General features: G+C 40.7%; 1 protein-coding gene across 3 annotated transcripts; it reads right to left on the bottom strand.

Annotated features, from left to right (window-relative positions):
* Positions 1-150: 150 nt before the first annotated feature.
* Positions 151-22387, bottom strand: map3k13 (mitogen-activated protein kinase kinase kinase 13). 3 transcript variants are annotated; one of them, XM_077617790.1, is made up of 16 exons: positions 22253-22292; positions 20473-20555; positions 17612-17686; positions 10376-11070; positions 9451-9634; positions 9181-9372; positions 7996-8154; positions 7767-7925; positions 7577-7685; positions 7379-7488; positions 6276-6392; positions 6025-6168; positions 5112-5856; positions 4965-5035; positions 3941-4232; positions 151-3827 (listed from the first exon to the last, which is right to left on the bottom strand). In XM_077617790.1, exons 4-16 carry the CDS (start codon positions 11007-11009, stop codon positions 3729-3731), a joined length of 3015 nt encoding a protein of 1004 aa, XP_077473916.1. In that variant the 5' UTR covers positions 11010-11070; positions 17612-17686; positions 20473-20555; positions 22253-22292; the 3' UTR covers positions 151-3728. The 3 variants fall into 3 exon arrangements, with proteins under 3 accessions (XP_077473916.1, XP_077473915.1, XP_077473917.1); XM_077617789.1 differs by lacking the exon at positions 20473-20555 and having other exon boundaries at positions 22253-22387; XM_077617791.1 differs by lacking the exons at positions 17612-17686; positions 20473-20555; positions 22253-22292 and adding an exon at positions 16427-16727.
* Between the last annotated feature and the right edge of the window lie 26 nt (positions 22388-22413).

The raw sequence follows: 22413 nt of genomic DNA, 5'->3' as shown, positions 1-22413 counted from the left end.
TGGGTGTGTAAATTGCATTCCAGAAAAAGTTAAAAAGAAACAGAACGACTAATAAAAGAGCAGCTAAACATGTTTGTTACAGTACATGAGCATTTATTCCATGCAGTTGCTTGCTTGGATTATATTCCCCAGAGAGCCACCATACTGTACTCTGGAAAAAGGTTTTATCTCAATGCCATAAGACAATAAGGGGATATGGAAAACGAGCATTGTAAAGAAATACTTTGACACACACATGAAATGATTTCCACAATTTGAAACTACTTCACAGACACGAGTTGATATTAAATACTGTATGAGAGAAAATGACAGAAAGTACGGGAGAAGGAATATCACAGCATCACAGATGCTTTCAGACCGGTGGTCTCATTGCCCCCCCAACTGGCTATTTATGAAAACAAAAGAGATATGTTGACTGGAGTAAGCATTTGGAACCATTTTTGTCTTCATCATAACATTTCCATACTTCACCTATAATGATGAGATGATTTGATCCACCAAACATAAAATTAACACTGTCCTCATTTCTGTTCATTGTGCTTTGAAAAAAATACTCCTGCAAAAGCTGCCTGAAATTAAAAACAACACCTACTCGCTATTTGTAATAACTTAATTCAATAATCATGTAGGCCAGCTACAAAGAAATAAAAAAATCTTCAATCATACTTCACCGGATGAACGTTAGCTATTGTTAACAGATTTGAGGTTAACATTTCAGTGTAAACATAAAAGGGAGTTGGGGGGTAAAATTTGGGATGCTTTGAGCCTGATTTAACCCTTTATAAGGCACTCCCTTAATTTATTGGCTGCCAATGATTCCCAAAGTATTTTTGAATTACAAATTTAGTTTGTATTCATGTAAACATTTTGGCAAAAAAATGTAAATAATAAATCAATAAAAAATACAGTTAAAAAATAATTGTTATAATAACATAATTTGTAAGTAGATGCCATGTGTTTATGGGGTTAAGACTTTTTTGAAATGACCCAATAGACACTTGCCCTATAAAGGGTTAAAATATAAATGACTTAGAAAAGCATTGAAGTTCAGAGAATCAAGCAATTTGATCTTGATCCAGTTCAAAAGTGATATTTTAAACCAGTTTAGCAGGTCAAGGTGCATTTGTTGATGGTTATCCACACACAAAAGGGAAATCACACCCTTATTGATCTCTGGCTTAGATATTCCTAATAGCCTTTTCACATACAGTACAATAAAGCTGGCATCATTTCCATGGAATTAAACTCTGCCTTCAAAAAATGAGAAACACTTTTTTTTTTTAAATGGAGGGACAAATTATTCTCCAACAGATGAAGCATCCCTTTCGTAAAATACACTTTTAGCAAAAAGTGCAACGTCCGGTCAGGGCAAAAAAAAAGTAGGAAAAGCAGCGAGAGCCACTTACAGACAAATTTTGGTTTCTAACCAACGACATCACACTAATGCAGCAAAAAAAAAATCTTAAAGCAATTCATGAAATACGGTTAAAATACAAGCTTCACTAGTCACCAGTAATTGTGTCTAGCCAGCTAGACGCTCTTGATCCTGAGCAAGCAACCTAGACTCGTCATTGCTTTTGTTTTTGTTTTGTTCACAAGCACAGGGGGAATGATTTGCTGCTTTAAGATGTACAATAGTGCCATTATACACTTCCATTTTAGTGTTATGTTGGTAAAAAGTACCCTGCTAGAAATTGTTAGATGAGATGAGGTTCCTGAAGTTTGGAAAGAAAAAGCAGATAGTGTAACTGACAAATATTTCCTCAAACAGTGGCCACGTTAATGATTAGCGAGGAGGCCTTTGGGAATTGGATAAAATGTCGCAATGGGTTACATTGGAAGAATTTAAATTTCAGGTCAAACCAATTTCACTTGAATTGTCAAGTTTAGATGGAAAACCTAAAATAAAAAAACTAGTTAAATCATATTTGCAGTTAATCAGGGTTTAGTGAAGTAGTTTGAACTCAGCATTTAAAGTAAACTGAACTTTAGTAGTCAAACGCTAACTAATCCTTTATAGTACAAGTGACGATATTTTCATTAAGATGAACTTTTATCGGGTTTATATTTTATTCCTTATTACTCTATTTAAAAATTGTTTATCATTGTATTTGATCTAAACATAAATACATTTAAAAATTAATATAATTAAAAAAAGATAAATTAATGACATAAAAATAAATAAAAACAGAAAATCTAGCTATGGCCCCAAGCATCACTCTAAATTAGTTTGTTTTAATAGTATTTAACATATTGTTGTTGACTACATATTATGTTGACTACTTTTTTTTAAAATTACTTATTGATTTATGTATTTATTGTTATTTATGTTTGTTTGTTGTTGTTATCTGTGCATTTTGTGGCAAAGCTTTAAATCTCATTATACTAGATTTGCAATTCATCACATTTTAAATTCAATTCACTCTAAAGTTTAAGTATGGCCCACATTGTTTATAATGCAAGTTAGCAGCTGCTATTTGAGGAAATGAAAAAAAAAAAAAAGCAATGGTTGTTCAAACATGGTTTTAAGAGTGATTGGTCCGGTCTAGTTTGTCCTGGTGTTTCTCAAATAATCCTGAGATGAGACTTGAAAGCGTAATGTCAAATGAGGACTTTGTGTGCTCTAACTCACTGATAGCATCACTTGTTTGTGGTGGAAGAAGAAGAAGGATATGCTCTTTGTTTTGTTCATTTCAGCTATTCTCTTCAGTTCCATCTTGCCATCGCGGTCACATGCATGCTGGGCGTGTTCACACACTGATGAGTAATAAGACATAAGGGAGTCTGGCTATGAGGCAGGTTGGTCATGCTGGTGTTTATAATGCTAGCTTCGTAAAACGGGGGATTTTGTAAACTCATAGGAAAGCCAGTTGAAGATGTTTGGGCGCAGGAGCAGAAGTGGGGAACTAAATTAGTGCTCCCAATCATTGTGCCGAGGAAGATATTGAGTATGTTGGGAAAAATGACTTAATTCGTTGGCTGCAAACACCCAATTTTGACTGAGGGGCGAAGGAATTAATTAATTCATTCAGTCTAGTGCCGTCATTGGCACTCAAAGATGAGCAATTACAGTCAATGTATCTTTGATCCCTCGATATATAACGGCATTGATTTTTTTGGTGTGTGTAATATGTATCTTGGCTCAAAAAAAGATTGGGAGACACTGCACTAGAGATTTTTGGATTTTGTCATGTAAACCAATAAAATGAAGAGTGACGGTAGCCAGATAAAAGCAGGGAGATCCACATCTGGGTCACCTGAGAGATTATGATGATGTAACTCATCACCACTCGCTGTCAGCATTCAAAGCAACCAGGATTTCACACGTCCTCCTCACTCTTCCCACGTGTGTCTTAATCACAGTATATCACTCTCACCACCCCGAACGGTTAGCATGTGCGTCAAGTTCAAAAACAGCTCTTCATGAGTCTTTTTCTTCACTCAAGAGATCCTGAAAAGTCCTTCAGAATTCAAAAATAAATCACGAACGTTACTCTGCCTAATGTACATCCTCGTTCTAAAAGGGAATCCCTGCCATGAGTTGCATGGGTGCTGTGCTAAACATGAGGAAATGAAGGCTGGGTAAAAGGGGGAGGTCCTAGGAGAGATTGCTATATATTTTTTGACATCATTGTCCTATTATTGCTGTATTTTCTGCAGGACCCTTGAGACGCTATTGTTTCAGGCAAGAAGAGAAGAAAAAAATAGATAAATGCCTGGTAGTTCATTCACCACGAAGACGGGGCCGCTTTGTTGTTTCGGATTGTGGCATCTGAGCAGTCGGCGTCGGATGAGTCGCAGTCCGAGTCCCCAAACTGGAGAGGATTCTACGGGGGGAAACAGATTTTTTTGTGTACTCAAAGCTAACAATGAAATAACACACTTGCATAGTGTTTATCAGCTGTCTGTGGAATTAAGAATGTCATTTCAAACATCTTACCTCGTAACTGTGTTCATCCGAGCACAGTTTTCCCAAGGAGATTTGGGTCTTGACCCTGCGGACAGCACACTCCTTGTCGGACAAGCCGTCCGACTGGGTGGAGATATCGATGGGGATGTCCGGGGTGTGCGACAACAGCTCGTCCAGATGTTCCTCCTGACTGGCGCTTAGCCTCTCCAGTGGCCCGCTGTGGGAGTGGTCGCTTGTGTTCCCTTCCTCGCCGTCAGACACGGACAGGTTCTCCGAGCTGAACGTGGAGTACGATTGGAAGCTGCTCATGCAGCGATGAGGTCTGCCGGGACGGATATTGAAAGGACAGTCGTTCAAAATAAAACGTCTTTTATGTTCGCGTATCAGTTGACCTGGTTTATCGTTATGGTTGCCAGGAAGTCAAGCCATTTTTAAATTCCAAACACTTTGTAAAAGAAAAAAAAGCGAATGCCAAAAGTTGCAACACAAATGCAAATTGACGATGACGGCGGCAGTAGACTTTGGTAGAGCTCGCTTTTTCATTTCTGCTTAGATGTAGTCATTCAGTAGAATTGTTGTATGATGCTAGCCACTAACGTGATCGCCCAGTAGAGATTATTGCAGCTGTGATGTTAGCCGCTAACATTAAACACTTGCTTAGCTCTCTACTATACATCCGTTTTGGTCATTTTGCAGCAGTCTTGTGGCTATTGGTCTTTGCATATTTTAGATTTAGATTTTTGTTTTAACCCCGGTGACCATTCAATAGTAAAACAGTGCATAATCAGGACTGAGACCTGACCAAGATTCGCCTGAAATCAGGAATCAGTGAGAAAGAGTCAAAATCAAGACTATTGGGAGTCAAATACAAGCCTGAGGCACAACCAAGTCAAGAGTAAGATCTTTGGGAATTAAGACCAAACCTGAAACTCAGATCAGACCAAGATGTTTAAAATTGCATTAAACTAAAACTAATCTTGGGTATCAGGAATCCTATACTTAACTGCAAAAATAGAGCACCATCTACTCCAATAATTATTCATTGTTTTATTACCTTTGTCTCCTTGGAAACTCCACTTCACTGTCTACCTCTCCTTCTTCCTCTTCAGAGGACTCATCTCCGCCCTGGTAGAGATAAAAATCATAGTGTCATCGCAAACTTCTCTTGTCTCATATCGTGATCAAATCAACGGGAGCTCACCTTCCTCAGAGGTCTGAGTGTGCGAGGAAGTGCGCTAGGAAGGGTGTGTTTGTTGTGGAAAGGCTCTTGTCCCTGAGCCTCTGGTTTCTTCAAGGCCTCCCCACTTGAACCAGAATGGTTGTCTGGAGCTCTCAAGGTGGACTGGCTGCCCTCTTGAGTACTTTGCAGTGACAAGATGGGCAACTCTGGTTGGCTAGATGCAGGAGGGATCTCCTTACAGTGAAGGCATCCGGCGAGGGGGTGAGCCTGGCAGCAGGGACAACTGGGACCGGTGCCCGGGAGGGGATTGGAGCCCGTGGATGAAGTCTGCTTACGCGTGTCCGCATCCATCGCCGTGGAGATGAGGTCGGGACTGGATCCGGAAACATGTCTTTGCAGGTGATCAGTCTGAGGGCTACGCAGGGCGGCGGCGGGGCCAAAATAACGCAGGTTATTGGCACAGTTTACAACAGCCTGTTCGCGGCCCTTCAACGGGAGTTGGGGTCCGGGGGGAGGAAGGGGCAGGTGGTGATGAAGGTGGTGAGGTTGCTCCTGGAGAGATCGGGTATCATCGAGCACCCCGCTAGATTTCAGGACCCCGAGGAACTCGCTATGGCTTCCTTTACTATTGGCGCGGCGGTGGCGAGGCTTGCTTCGGTAGCGGGTTTTCCCCGGGGGCGTGGACACCTTTGGGCTGGCGGACAGCGGTGAGGGGGACGGGAGAGGGTCCACACTAGAGATGCCGTCGGAACGAAGCAAGTCGGGCCTGGAGGAGGCGCGCACACACAACACTGTGCTATTAAAAATGCTTTTAAAAATATTGGCTACTATAACTACTAATGCGATAATGACACTATTATACATCACAAAAATGATATCCTGTGTTTTTTCATATGATAAAGATTTTGTTGTCCCTTTAAGGTGAGAGTCTGACCTTTTAGCAGTGGGCATTCCAGGTTTGTGAGAAATGCTCCCTTTCTTCTTGATCAGCTTTTCAACAGCATTGGACCGAACGATGGGTCGAACCAGGTGGCGCTTGTAAGTGCCTGGGTACTTCTTCTCCACAGCTTGCTCTCTTCTGTGATTAAAATATAAATACTGTTACTGTACTTAATATCCAAGAGAAAATAGTAATAATATTACATAGGGAAGCCTGCTACTGTGATAAGAAGCTTCTTAACTTACTTCATGAGGTCTTTCTCTCGAACCTCCAATTGCAGCATGATGGCACTGAGCTCCATGTATAGGTTATTGGCTCTCTCCAGCTTCCTCTCGTAGTGTTCTCGGATGTCCAGCGCATGCCTAAGAGCAATGAAAACACCCTCAAAAAAAATCTTAAACCATCTACACCACATTGTCAAAGTGGCGGCCCGGGGGCCAAATCTGGCCCGCCGCATCATTTTGTGTGGCCCGGGAAAGTAAATCATGAGTGCCGACTTTCTGTTTTAGGATCACATTAAAATGAAGAGTATAGATGTATATTACATTTCCTGATTTTCCCCCTTTTAAATCAATAATTGTAATTTTTTAATCCATTTTTTCTGTGTGTTTAGTTCAAAAATCATTTTGTAAAATCTAAAAATATATAAAAAAAAAGCTAAAATAAACATTGTTTTAGATCTATAAAAAAAAAGAATATTCAGGGCTTTTAATCTAGTTCTTTTAATCCATTTATAATTTTTTTTCTTCTAAATATTATATCTAAAATGGTCCACGTGAAATCAAGTTGACGTTAAAGCAGCCCGCGAACCAACCCGAATCTGACACCCCTGATCTACACCATCTGCATTGGCGTGTCAAAAGCAATTAAATAGCAATTAAATAACAAATTACTGCTAACACATTGCTAGTGGCCGACAAGTGAAAACATTGACATTTAGCCATTTCAATTAACTCATTCCCTTTCATTGGACAGTGATAGATGTCAAATCCATTTGAACTGGGATTATTGCGAGGGAATGATCATGCTTCAATGCCCTCGACGGCGATAGAATCTGTTTCGACTAGGAAGGATTGGATGTTGATTGCCATCAATGGTAACCTTTAAGGTTTCAACAGCCAAAAGGTTGTTGGCTATTAAGATAACTCATGAAATTACAAAGCAGTTACAACAGTAGAAAGGGTGTCGATCTGTTTCCTTAATTTCAATGCGGCAATTTAAGTGGTAATATAGCATTGTTACTGTGTGGCGAAAAGCAGTTCATTTTTGGAGCAAATCTGTTTTGTCTACTAATACTAATGAATGTGTTAAATTGCCCCTTGTTATGTAAATGGTGATTAGCCAGCACCTGAGTTCATCCCGCCTTCGTCGGATCAGTTCTTCATCCAGCCTGTGAATGCACGTGCCTTCGCTTTTGATCTTCTCAAAGTGTTTCTTGACTTCTTCGCGCCATTCAGCCTAAATTTTGAAGGAATGGCGGGGAAGAAAAAAAAAAATCACAAACCCCAGTCTCCTATTTTTAGTGCCTCTTTGAAAATAAACAGACCTGAGACTTAAAATAGGTCTCCTGAGGAGCTCCCAGAACATCAGCCGAGGCAATGTCGAGGTGTAGGAGGATCTGACGGAATGACGGTCTATTTCGAGGCTTGCCTTGCCTAGGAAAGAAATGTGTTATTTTGTGAGCTTTTGAATCAAAAAGTTGACCTATTTTTCTTTTAAAACAAGCGCCTGCAAACCATGTTTGTTTCATGAGGATTTTAAAGCCATCCGGGCATGTGGATGGCACGGGGAGGTGAAGACTGTTACTGCCGACGCCCCAGATGATAGCGGAAGAGTCGACGTCTTTGTAGGGGATTTCTCCAGTCAGCAGTTCCCATAAAACCACTCCGAATGACCTGGAATACACAATGGGATTTTTACAACCAAGAACATCCAAAAATGTCTAAATCATCGGGCAGAACTTACCAGATGTCCACTTTTTCGGATACGGGTTCATTTCGAATGACTTCCGGGGCCATCCAAGCAACCGTGCCTGCAAAGGACATCTTTGTACTTTTGTCGCTGAGCTCTTTTGATGTGCCAAAGTCAGATATCTTCACAGAATCATTGTGGGTGACTAAAACACTGGATAACAAAGAGAAAGAAGGGAAGATTGAAAATCCAGACTTGGGCTCAAAAGTTTGTTAGCAAGTAAAAATATGTCATAGCAAGTGTGTATTAGCGATGCATCTATAGCAAGGCTGTCTGTCAAACAGTTTGTTTTCCTTTTTATTGAAAATATTATTCGTTGTTTTTTTATTTTGTTAATTTACTGACCTTTTTTAATACATGGGACAAAACAGTAAATATTCTTTTGATAAATAATGTTTATTTTGTGACTATACTAATATATTGCCAATATTCACTCATTTTTACTTTACTTTTTAAAAAAGCAATTGATTTTGTCAAGTGATATTTTATCATTTCTTTTTTTGTTTTCTAAAATTATTTTACATTTCGAATTTTAAAGAACAGTAAATTCATTTAAATGTTAAATAAAGCAAAAAAAGGAACAACTTTTAGTTTTCCCAATTAAAAACAATATATTTCAAATCTTACGAAAAAAGGGGAGGTCAGAGTAATTATTCTCTCTTTTCCTTTCCACACTAAATAATGTCGCGAGCCTACACTGGCCCTCGGGCATTGAGTTTGACACATGTAATTGACTTTGTATATGCAAGAGATAGACAATTTTCTATAAAAAGCTTCAAAACATGAGTATGTATAAGCATATTGTCACCCAACATCATTTTGCACATGATGCGTCCAATTAATCAAATGAGAATGACCTTTCTAGAAAACTCATGCTGAAATCTCTCTACGGTCTAATAGCATTTGGCAAAGCTGCGGCACGCCAATATTGATTAAAGACACGGAGGATGCATCGGATGTTGTGCACAGGATGTTCAGGGTGGTCGACTTCACTCACATGAAGGCCACACGATTATTAACAACCGCAGGGTTAATGTCACACGATTTAGAAATGGAAGGCTGAATTGCTGCCATGGATAATAGTATGAGTCAACTAAAAATATGAAGAGATGGAAGGAGAAATAACCCTTCAGGCTTTACAATCTGTCCGTCAAAGGCCATGAGACGTGATCATCTTACTTGGGTGATTTAAGATCCCTGTGGATGATCTTGTGCAGGTGAAGGTAGTTCATTCCACTGGCGATGCCCGAGGCCCAGTCCACCAACAGCCTGGGGGTGACTTTCCGTCCAGCCCTCAGCACTTCATAAAGCTGACCTTGAGCGCAGTACTCCATGATGATGCAGTAACAAGGTGCCTGAGTGCAGACCCCCCTAGATGAAAAGGAGGAAATATGTGAGCAAAGAAGCAGTGTGTCCAAAAGCAAAACAAAAACAAGAGTGGAGACCTACTTGAAGCTGATGATGTTGGGATGCTTGAGTTTTCGCAGGTGCTTAATGTCCGTCTCCTTCTGCTCGCGTACCTTTTTTATCGCCACTTCCTCAGAACGGAACTTCCCCAGAAAGACGGCCCCCTGAGCCCCGCTTCCCAACCACTGCAACTCTGAGATTTCCTCAAACGGAACCTCCCACATGTCTGGAAACAGAAATGGAAATGTAAATGCAGTGGAGTAGAAACAAATATAAAACCATAACATCTAAGGACAAACGATGTGAATATGAATTAGACCTGCCACCAAAAATTGATTTCATAATGACTCATCACAGATTATTTTTGTGATTAGTCAACAATTCAGTTCATGCATAATTTGCATTATTTAATACTTATATTACAAAATTAGGGACTTTGTAACTGTATTTTTATGATTATTCCAGACTGTTCAGAGGGAGGGCTCCAGATCTCACTTGCTTTTTTTTTTTTGTTATTCTTGGACGGGTCATAATAAAATTTGGAAAAAAAATTCTAGGGATGTACATGCATTGATCCTTGGAAGCCAATATTTAATTATTTTGACTGATTGACTAATTGCCTGCAGCCAGTCGAGGGCAAGTGCAGTCTTCCTGTGTCAAAATGCATTGGTCATCTAGTCTCATCAATACCAGTAAATTTACAGGGGGGGACAACAGATTGAGGTCAACAATGTTCCTAAGATAATTATGAAAAAGTTTTCAACTGATTTAAATAATCATGGCAGTCCTCATGTGAACCGAGTTAAACAACTAAAATAATTTGGGATGCCAACCACAAAACTCAAGCCCATTCCATCTGACTGCTCTGGCACACTGTTGGCCCGCAGCACGGTGAGTCTACCTTCCTTCTGACCTCAATTCAAACTGACAAATATCACAACTTCATGAAAAGCTGCCATAAGCTCACCTTGTTGTTGTAGCTTGTATTCTGTGGAGTAGGTCTTCCCTATAATGTTCCAAACCGGCCGGAGACAGCCAAAGAGTCCTTCCAGAAATCCCCCGGATCCAGGCCCAGCTCTTTGGAATTGTAGTTTGATATCGTCCGGGTTATGCGGGTGTTCTTGCCTCTCCTCGCCACCGCGGTCCGTATTACAGTCCCTGTCTCCTGTCTGGTCCTCCATTCCACTCCCGCATCCCCCATGTTCACAAGAGGCCGGTGAGACCAGTTCCTCGTTCTCCTGCAGTTGAAGGACACTGTTTTCAAAGTGGCCGCCCTCACTTCGCGTAGAGTCTATACTCAAGGCCGCGTTAAGGGGACTCAAACCCCCTAGTGACGTCTCCTCGTCGTGGCCCGGCGGCGCTAGAAGCTGCGGGGGAACGGGCAGGTGTGTGGGGGGAGCCAGGTCCGTTATGATCTGAGGAGGAGGAGGGGGAGGGGCCGGGGGATGCTGCATTTGAGAATTTGCCGTGTTTGATTTCTTCGTGGAGTCCCCGACGACAGTGAATTTGAGCTCCTCCTTTAGCTTGCCCACTAGCATACTTGGGCAGGAAGTCCATGAGAGAACTTCGGGGGAACTTCCCATGATGTCATGCATGAACATGGGCTAGGTAGACCTGGTGAGGAGGCGTCTTAACACATGGCCTCACCAGTATTTCCGTAACCTAAGGGTTAAAAAACACACACACAAATAGCATGTTAAACATTTAAAATCCTTTCAATACTTTTTTTAAAATCTTGATTAGGATGATTTTAAATTAATGAATTGGCTGACACTGATGGTGTGAGGAATCTAATTCCCTTGATCATTCAAAATGAAAAAAAAAGATTCAAACTGCATTTTAACTGGTTGACTTTGTTTTTTCTGTTATACAATTTATAAAGGAAATTGACTCTTTTTTTATTATATATATTTTTATAAATATTCTAAAATCATGAAAATACATATAAACCAAATAAATAGCAGAATATTGACTGTCATAGACATTGAAAAATAATTGTCCCAGTGCTCCAAAATGTATTTTCATTCATCTTTTTTTGTCTCAAATGATTTCTTAGTCCAAATGGATTGGAAGTCTATCAGCGTCAATATCAGCCTATGAACTAACGACTTTGATTTTTAAACTATGTTGAGTGCTAGCAATCCAGGCCAGTGGTCAAATTACAAACAGACACTAAATAGGCTTTAAATCAAGAGATGACTAAATCAGACTGGATAGAAATAGCCCCATTTCAGGGAAAATTCCGGCAAACAGTTGGGAATAAACCGATGGCACACACCAACAGTCGGGGCTTTGCGATGGTGCTTGTCGAATGTTATATCAGTAGAGCGGGGATTAAAACTGTTGCGGTGTATTAGGGAAGCTCAGAGCCAAACATCTGGCATGCATGGACCAAGGTCCAAGCAGGGAGTGGTGCACATCGTTAGCTGTGGCAGCTACCTTCCTTGCATTGCTACATTTAATCATTCAAGAGACACCTCTAAATATTATTCTAGTTACTGGTGTGGCATGTGGACAAGATGGCCATTTCCATAACTACAGAAACTCTGCTAAGAAATCTAGCAAATGCTGGTTGTTGAAGCAGCACCAAAACACAAGCAATGCAAAGAGTCATGTTGGATTTGTTGTTGACTCAATTTGCTGGATTTAGCAAGGAAAGAAAAATGGAAAAACCCAACTTAAACATACTATCCTCAACAGTATGGTTTGCTAAATTGATATCATGATACAGAGATTCTAATCCAAACATGCTGTTCAATTCAAGGCAATTTCTCAATGTTATAATGTAATATAGGCCTTTGTCTATAAATATGAGGAAAAAAGTTTTGGGAGAAGTTGGACGTTCAATGTCAATGCATCCCTCAAATAAAGTACTCAAAGCAGAAGGTTTATGGCTTTAAAAATGGAAATGAAATTTTCCTGAATATTAACAAATGTAGAAACCCCTATCACAGTTCCTAATAGAATTTTTACTATTAGGAAAAATACACACAACAGAATTCCTTGCTAACACAAACAACAATAATTAAGCTAAACTTTCTTTTCAACAACTCAATAGAAAATGTCTCATTTGTGGAAATGACGGCCACAAGTCAGTTTCAATGCAGTGAACACTTGTGTACTGTGTTTAGGTGCAACTCTAAAACAGAGGACAAATAAGTGGCCTGCTCAAGGCTGTCGGGGACAACAGAGGAGATGTTCAAATGAAGGACAGTCCTCCACGAGTATGGACGTGAGGCTTGTGAGACAAAAGAGAAGCTGCTCATTCTGCCACTGCACTGTGGAGTTGTTGTTTCGATGTTTATTGGATCGCCGGCACTGTATCTGTGTGCCTTGAACTCCTGGAGGGTAACCTGAGTGCTGTGAGAGTCTAGCTCCTGCCAAGAGCTCATCTATAATGCAGGCCTGACTCAAAGCAGGTTACCGAGAGTGCAGGGGGAAGGAGAGAATGCTCTCTCGGGTATCCAATAAATCCATCCATTCCGATACAGAGATCATCGAGCCGTGCGAGGAGAAGTACAAGCTGAAATTCCACCCCACCAAGAACTGGCTCAGGCGGGACACCGTCGCAGGATATGGTAAGTGTTGGAAGGAACTCATGCCAAGACTGATGGCGCCTCACATGTTAAACCCTCTGACCCAATTTAAAGCCACGGGCTTGAGTAATGACTGTGAAGCCTTGAGTGAATTCATTCATTTTACCAGTCCATGCAATATGGAATCAACACTTACATTTGACACCGGCAAAAAAATGGAACTAACCTTTAAGTACTAAAGGAAGACCTTTATTGACATTGAATCCCATAAGCAATGTCTCTCCCTGTTTTTAAAGGTTTCATTTACACGAAAAACGATTTACTTTCTGAAACGTTGAACGGATTGTCCTTGTGATCTATGAAAGAAAAACTGGGGGTGGAAGAAAAACGGCAAGAGAGGAATAGTGAAAACGGATGATCCTGTAATCCCTTCAAAGGAAGCCTTGTAGAGAAGATCCACACTATTCAGTCTGCAGCTTTAATATTACACAAATGTATAATTTTATTTTGAGTGGATCAAACCTTGTGTTGGGTTTTGGGAGAGTAGAGCTGTGCAAAAACCGGAGGCCTGCCTGAAGAACCAATAATGAGACTTTTCATAGTGTGACAGGAGAGAACCACTCATTTACACCACATTGAACTTTGATTCAACCGTAGCATTTCCACCTCCATAAAGAAACCCAGCATCGTCATCTGTGTCTCCATCACTGTGCCCCTAATTAACGGGAGAACCCGCTGCGTCCCAGGGGGGATCCTTCCTTTGCAGACAGCTGCATGGCCAACAAAGAACCAATTTAGATGTATCTCACTTCATCATTAACACGTTGCCATTTAGACACTATCAGAGCCAACGTAAAAATAATGGCTGCTATTGACGGGCCTAAACTTTGAATCTATTTGGACAGGGAGGGATGGCAGTATCCATTTAGTATATCTAATTAAAAAAAAAAAGGCAGATGTTTTAGTTACTACTTTTCAGAAACCGCTGTTTAAGCATTAATACACGTAGATTTTAGAATTGAAAGAATTAGGCAAGAAGCACTGATCTGGATTATATCCCAATTGATTTATACTGGGAAAAACACCCACATGAACTGTAATCTGTATATGTGTTGTCCATATAAATTTATGACTTATGAGTTCATGAACTGAAGTGAGCTAGTGTTGGCAAACAGATGATGACACAAGCACGCTAAGTGAAATTGCAACCTGGATTTCCCAATACTTGGTGCAGTAAACAAAATAAAAACCCTTTCTAACAAACCCAGAAATAGAGATTTCCCAATGACTGGTTTAGCTTTACTTTAACTTTAGCACACTTTAGTGACTTAAAGGCAATCAATCCAGTGTACGCAAGAACCGGGCTACTTAGTCTCCATTTTCCTCATGACCCTGAACATAATAAGTGGTTGGTGAAATGGATGGATGGACAAACACAAAGCGACAGAAATGAGAGAGAGAAAGTCTCAAAGGCAAAGCAGAGGAGAAAAAAAAGCAGATTAGGCAGACAGAAAGGCATGAAGGTCGCCGAGAGATATGACGGCAAATTGTAGCTTGGAAGCGATAGAGAAAATAGTCCGAAAACAGAAGTAGAGGACTAGAAGATCAGAAAATTGCGATGGCTGCTTGCGGCAAGATACAATAGCGACCCGGCGCTGATTGGAAAGACGGCTAGGAGCGACAACAAAGGACACAAGAGGAGCCGGCACCATGCGAACTGTCTGCACTGCACGGCCAGGAGACAGCAGTGCACACATTGGACACTGAGACCAGAGCAGCTGCTGCCACAACAAATTCCCCTTGTGCTCTTTAACTAGGCACAGACAGACTGGCCCGCTCACAACAAGGACTGAAAAACATGCACCAAATTGATATGGAGCCAAACATGCTCCTTGAACTGACACCATTTTGAGGGAATGACTGAAGCAACCGCAGCAGAAAACCAGAAATCAATATGCATTAGTGCTTCTGTTAGATGCTGCTGGGTTTATTTTATCACGGTTGTGTATGAAACAACAATTGCGCCAGGATGAAATAAGACGCTCTCCATTTCCAAATACTTCAAGAGCAATGGAACGTGTAGTAAAAGTAGAAAAATATATGTCATGGTAGTAGTAGTAGTTTACATGTTTTTACTTGAAATGATAGGCACTGTGCGTTTACTCCTCACAAAATTCCAGGTAGTAAAAAGGTACCTATTCCAGTCAAAACAGATTCGACTTTTAGCACCATCAATGGTACTGAAAGATGAACATTCACTGCAATGTTGAATTAAAATCAGTTAAAATGTTAGGAGTGGGCCAAATTATTTAGAGGGGAAAAAATAATGTAGCGATTTTAAGTCATTTTCTCTTATCCATAGTTGGCGCAATACACATTTTAGACCAAATAAATCAAATGGTAATGTACTTAAAGGTTGAGTTAGTTGGTATTACTGAATTTGGTGGACTGTACTCCTCAGTCCTTCTGTATGTAAAATAAACCACATTAGCGTAAAATGCTCTTTTAATCCCAATTTACATTTTTAACTGTTAGTCATGTGTCCAGATTCAGTAACCATAAGGGAAGTATGAAAAAGAGGCTTTTTCGCAAGGCAATTCCTTGTTGTTTTAGTAGCATTTTTTTTAACCTCTAGCAAGTCAATAGTTTTTATTGGAAGAATGCCAGTTGTGTAGGGAACAATGTTTAATATGTGTTGTGTAGGCAATTGTTAACCACCAACACTGGGGATACAAGTCTTCATAAATTAGAGTCGAATCAAGCTGATTCAGTCAGTCTTGCGTACCACTAGAAGGAGCACACGCAGCACACTTTGGCACACTGCATTGATCACCAGTAAATCACAGTGCACAATTGGTATCAGTTCCCAACGACAAATACGGAACCCAACCACAATTCTGCTGCTAATGGCATCACTTCTAAACCTACGTACGCTAAGCCAAATAACCTCATAGGTGTAAATGTTTGGTAGGGAAAGAACAGCAGCGTGATCGCTCCTCTCAAACCCGGCTGCCGGCTACTCATTCAGCGCAGTTACATAAACACGCTTAGTATCAGAGGACAAGGGTGGGCGCTACTGTTCCTGTTGCCAAGCAGGGGAAAATAAAGGAGAGGGATTAAGTCGCAGGAGGGGGGTCAAAGTTCCACCATGAACGGATTGAACGCACGTGCTAGAAGGTTAAAGCTTTGAAAAGAGACTACTTCATTGTCTTCCAGTGTGTTGTATTGCAGTTTGCTAACTGGAGACGCGTTTTCGTCTTTCCTCCATCTCTACCTGTCCTTCAGAGGACGCGTAGACGTACTGCATCACAAAGCAGCAGCGGCAACTCCGCCACAGAGCCGAAAATAGCTCCCGCGTGCACGCACCGGCGCACCACTGCATAGCACGCACGCTCCTGCGCCAACAGCTGATTCACACACAAACACGGGCATATGAAAAGGCAAAACAGACCAGAAAAATAATCCAAGTTTGAGCTACTCACACCGAAGAGAGATTGAATTCATTATTCTTGAGGGGAAAATGAAGGCAGGGGATGGAAGAACGTGGCGGTCGGGATGGTGAAAAGGCAGGAGAACGAGGAAAAAAAAGTCAGGAGAAGGCGAGCCATACGCTGGAAAATGACAGGGATCCCGGTAGCACACGGACTGTGAGTGGGCGGGCGACGGCGTCAACCGGCCCGTTCACGTCACGCTTTTCATGAATGGAGTCGGCTGACGCACGGAGCGCGACGCTCACAAACCTGAGGAGGAAGGGGGGAGGGTTTCTGGACCGACTCGAAAGAGGAGGAGCAAAGATGAAGAGGAGAGGAGAGGAGAGGAGAGGGGATGAAGGGGGAGGCGGATGTGACCAGCTGGGAAGAGCAGGTTGGGCTGCGGTGGTGGTGGTGGCGGCGACTCGATAAGTAGGACAGAGCTGCTTTTTGTGAGGGTTTTATTTTTTTCTCAGCACGACAAAATCCCTTTAGAAATCAAATCACGAATCAACTGCGCCTGCAATGCCTATTGTATTACCACCCCCTACGCTTCATAACCAAATACTGTACTAGTCCATATTGCACCATTATCATCTTTCTCACATTGTTTTCATGCTAAAAAATCAATGAATCCATTATCGAGGTTTAAAATAAATTCCTTTTTTGACCTCTGTGACCTTTGACCTCAGTGCCTCCAAATGTAATCACCTCTTCTGTTTCCCATGACAAATATAAACTACATTATCATTGATTCATTTTTTTAAAGAAAAAATAAAAATTCTCAAAATAATGCAAAATAAAGACGAACAGACAAGAAACCGAAGTCATAACATTCACCTTCCATAAGCTTTACTTTCTGGTAGAAGTAATTAATAATATTAAATAAAAAGTAAATGAGAATAGAATATTTTTTGGTCTTTTTTAAAAAAGATTTTCACTGTGGATATGGCCCTAAAAACACAGTTTTTTTCTTTTTAAATTTCATACTATTTAAATGTACTCCCTAGCGAGGCTTAAGCTAATTAATTTAAACAATTACACTTAAATCTGAAGATTTCCAAAATTCACAAAGAAAATCTAATTTGAAAACATAACAACCAACCCTGCAATGGGGGTAGTTATCGCACAATTTCATTGACAGCCGGAAAAAAAAAGTGACAACCAACCCCAATCCCTTCTATACTGCGTACTGACCTGTGAGACACTTAGCAGACATTTCAGTGCTCGGCCATTAGACCCTCTGTGCTTCACTTGTGTCTTGACTCCCACCTGAACACACAGAGAGCAAAGAGAAATAGTTCAAACACTTAAAGTTTTGACACGGCGTGTCATACGTGGGTGTACACAAAATAAGAATGGCCGCAGAGGAGGTTGCCATTTGTGAAAGCGTGACATCAGCTCAAAGCTTGAGTCACCGGTAAAAGTGCAGAGTACAGGAGGCACGATTCAATGCTCGTGCACAACCAATTCAAAGGAGGCTGAATAAAATGGGAGGGGCTTGTGATTAAAAGGAGTGGCCCTGAAAACAGATGCTACACCTTGTAGTCCAGTTACAGGCTTAAAACTCTGGGGAAGAGCAGATTTAAGCAGAGAAAGGGAGAGTGTGTGTGTGGGTGGGTGGGTGTGTTTTATCCGTCTGTCTGTCTGTCTCCAATCTCGGCCTTCAATGTGCACCCTACCAGGGGGGCCCTCGGGCGGGGCTCTGATATCCCGGGGTGAAGATAAAGAAATCCTCTAATGGGGAGAAATGGCGGCCAGGATGAATTTATGCACAGATGGCTGAGGGTGATGTCCAAATGGGGCAACCCTACTCCAAAGTGGAGATGAATTAAGGCAGACTACAAATCGGACTAAATATCAGTCAGATCAGTCCTTGGAAATTAAAATCTCTTGAATTACGTAGACAGAAAAACAGCAAGCGCCGGTCTACAAAATCTGTTTTTCCTTTTTTGTGAAAAAAAAGGAAATCTAGCAATCAATTATTTAATCAGAAAGAGTGTTTTGCTTTGTATACAAATCGGAAGGATAAATATTATATTTTGAACAGAGGTTTTGCACTTTATTTATTCAACATTTTGAAATGTTCCAAATGTTGTTTTAACATTTTCACTGTAGCGAGTTATGATACATAAATCAATGCAAATATATAAAGTCTTTGCGGGTTGAGAGATAGGGCATAAAATTAATATCATGGTTTAAAGACTTCCTTCCCAGATCTTTTGTGTTCAATTTACATGAAGTCGTATTTAGATAGGAAAAAATATATATATATTTTCTGTGAAAAGTGGCAATTTTTCTCAGATCAGTCAAGTGCACATAAAATAAATTGAAACCTTGTCGACTTCAGAATTGCGTTGTTGAAATTCATTTTTTGGTGTCAAATCAATTAATCTTTTCAGCCCTAAGAAGCAAACAAAGGATAAGAAAATAATTGTTTTCTTTTTTTTTCAAAATACTTATCTAAATGATCATTCATGCATTAAATCGCCATCCGACCCTCCCATGTCTGGATATATCAGACGTCTATTCCTCTCTATCGCAATGAAACAAGATAATTGAGTACCAGTGCTGCCAGTTAAACAAGTCAGGTTAGGAGGTATTATTGTATTCTGATTAATTTCTGATTCACCAAAAAGTCCACAGGCATTTGAAATCGTGACATTTGCCAAGTGTCCAAACTATCTGTTGGAAAGCTAATCCTAAAAACTGCTTGGCTTTTCTCTTATTGATGTCGGGGACACAAGAGCCGTCAGTGCGGCTGTTCCGCCGCTGGTGAAATAGTAATGGGTGTGTATAACGGGGCAGCGCCAGTATGGTTTACAGCTCCTTTTGCACTTGCGTATGTTGTAACTGCCGACTGTCATTTTGTGTTAAAAAAAAACAAACTGACATTAGATTCTTAACACAAACAACCGAGCGAATCACGTAGTTAATGCTTTGTGAGATTATCAAGCCGAGTCTACCGATAACCCACAGCGGAAATTATGTAACAGGGAATTTTCATCACCAAGGCGGGATTCTGTCCAATGCAAAACACTCACCTGAACACATTAAATAGGTTGTATGATCCTCCATTATCAAACATGCAGTCCAAATACAACAAACAGCAATTGTGAGTCGTACCGCCAAGAGGCCGGAGCGGCCTGTGTGACGAGTTAGCGCGCTCCGATTCTCCACTCGTGTGTATTAATATGCTCCCCATGAGGCGCTGCAGGCTGTGTTAATTATAGAAGTCGGGCTGGCAGACACATCACAAGAGCGCAATACATTCAAAGCAACGTGCCCTTGCATAAATACAGCAAACGTAGGCATGCGTACATCGAGACTGGAGTGTTCATGCTCCAACACAACTGTGTAAACAGCTGTAACAACAATAAGGGGTTGGAGAGAGTGCATTTAGTCACAATTTAGAACAGAACATGCGTCAAGGTTGTCTAAATATTCTCTATATTTTTTTTCCATTGTTTTTTTTTTTTTATTTAATAGGGGAATCAGTAAATATTCTTTTTTTTTTAATCATTCATGATCCAATCTCTCAAATTTTATTAAAAATGCCCGGTGGGTGAGTGGTTAGAATGTCAACCTCACAGTTCTGCGATCGAGGGTTCAATCCCAGGTTCGGACGTTATTGTGTGGAGTTTGCGTGTTCTTTCTGGGCTTGTTTGGGTTTTCTATGGGTACTCCGGTTTGATTCCACATTCCAAAAAAAATGCACAGTAGGCTGATTGAAGTCTCTAAATTGCCCCGCCATGTGCCTGAGGTTGATTTGGATAGGCTCCAGCACGACACTTGTGAGGATAAGCGATACGGAAAATTAACCTAACATGCATGCACAACCCAAACACAAAATAAAAATGTCCAGTGAACGTCCATGAGCTTCCACACTAGAGCTGATTGACCCAAAAAAGACACGTGCTAGCATGAAATTGGGCTTTTAGTTGCATAGTGGCTCAGGTGAGCTATGAGCCAGCTGTCAGGTGTCTTTGTGCCATAGTTAAAAGCCACACTATGCCAACACGAGGGGGGGCTCCATTTGGCTAATTGTGACCACTGACCTGTAATTGCGCCAGTGAAGGACAAGCCAAGGCCTTTTGCGACACACGTAAACACTTGCTCAGCAACACAGAGGCTCGCATTCCTGTGACGGTGGACAGAATCCAGCAGTCACGACACACATTAGCTGCTGACTGCGAACATACGCTGGAAATGGCAAACAGTCAACGCGGGAAGTGTTTACGATATGACGACGGCAGAGAGGAAAGTTGGATGAGCTGATGTCAGGTGGCAGATCACAAATTATGATGTTTCATGACTATCAGTGAAATAGAGCGAAAAAAAAACATTAGGTCCAATTTAACAATCAACTCATTTTAGTTTATTAATACCGGTGGCCCTGTTTTATTGTTGTTTATTGAAAGGGATTATTGATTGTTTAACCCTTTATGGGGCAAATGGCTTTTTGATCATTTAAATAAGCATAAAACAACAGACAATACTTTAGTATATATAAATGATCTTCCAGTGAAATATGGCTGCATAATGCATTTAAGGCAGGAAATTTATTAGACCTATGAAAATGGAGAAAATAATTTTAAAAGGAGTAATATGTTATGTCTAAACTAAATAGCTCTAACATTTGAATTAGGAATGTCCGATCAATCTGATTTTTTTCAAGATATAGTTTGCCGATACCGATCCAGTGCCAAACCGATGCCCTTTTTTTCCATACACAAGTCTTTACCGATTCTCCTCACAACGGTTGCGGGGGTGCTGGAGCCTATCTCAGCCAACTGCAGGCAGTTGGGGGACACCTCAATTTTCTACCAGTAGAAATAATCCAAAATACAATGTAACCAGTAAAAGATAAATCACATTGTTTGTATTGAAGACTTCTCTGTTTACAAATACTAATACTACGAGCACATTTACCTGTGTATACTTGTACTACAAGTACCTGCACTCACGTGTATTTGTAGTATACCAACCAGCACAGCAAAACTACTCAGGCAATTCTAACAGAATTTGCACTTTCTACTTTATGATTGAAGTGGAACATTTTTATGATAACACAGTTTGATTTTCCATTGCAAAACGCATGATGTTGGGATGTTGAGCACTTCAATATTTTGATCCTGGTTGCAGTACTATTTTTGGCCTCCAACCTTACATATTGCTCCTTTAAAACAAAAAGAAATCACAATCATGCAAGTTATTTTTTTTTTAAATTACACATGCATTCCTATAATAATGAGTATCCCGTTGATAGATTGCATGGCAGATTTCATTTCATAATGTATTTTGGAAAAAAAGCAACTAAATATGGCATCACAAGCTCCACAACTAAAGGGCGTTATCCAGCATTTTAGCAGTGAAAATACTATACACCAAGACAGAATATACACACTGCAGGACTGCAACAACCTCTCATTTCTATTCTGATAGTCAAAACAAATCCCGAAAAGGTTAAATTATTATACGGGCTTTAACGTGGACACACACGGTTACATAATGATGGCGACAATGAACTCTAACCCTTTAATTCTCCCCTCTCTTCAACAACGACGCCATATCGGCTGATTTTAAGTGCAAAACACATAAAGGGGCACATATTTGCGCATTTAAGACCAGAAAAACAAACATCAGAGTATTCCAAACAGTAAATGTCAGGTCCCTGAAGGCAACATCGGCTAATTGACAACTGCCCTGGCGCAGCACTTTTGTGTCCTCGTGCCCGAAGTGCCAAACGATCGATCGTAAACCAAAAACGTTAAAATGTCAACGTTTATCGTGTTCGAAATTCAAAATCCGTATATATAAAAGTGTTCTTTTCGTTACCTTTTGTCGCCGTATAAGCTCTGTCGATGGGTGCGGGATGTCAGCGAGCTCTTGTGTGTCGAGCTCAGGCCACGGTTTAACTGTCCAATCAGATCAGCCGCCTGAGATTGCAACGTCACTTCCGGACTCCCCACACTGTGCACCTGTAAATAAACCCAGTC

The sequence above is a fragment of the Stigmatopora argus genome, chromosome 13, assembly GCF_051989625.1.
Source record: "Stigmatopora argus isolate UIUO_Sarg chromosome 13, RoL_Sarg_1.0, whole genome shotgun sequence".
Taxonomy (NCBI): Eukaryota; Metazoa; Chordata; class Actinopteri; order Syngnathiformes; family Syngnathidae; genus Stigmatopora; species Stigmatopora argus.
The sequence above is the reverse complement of the archived record's forward strand: the minus strand, read 5'-3'. Positions and strand labels throughout refer to the sequence as shown.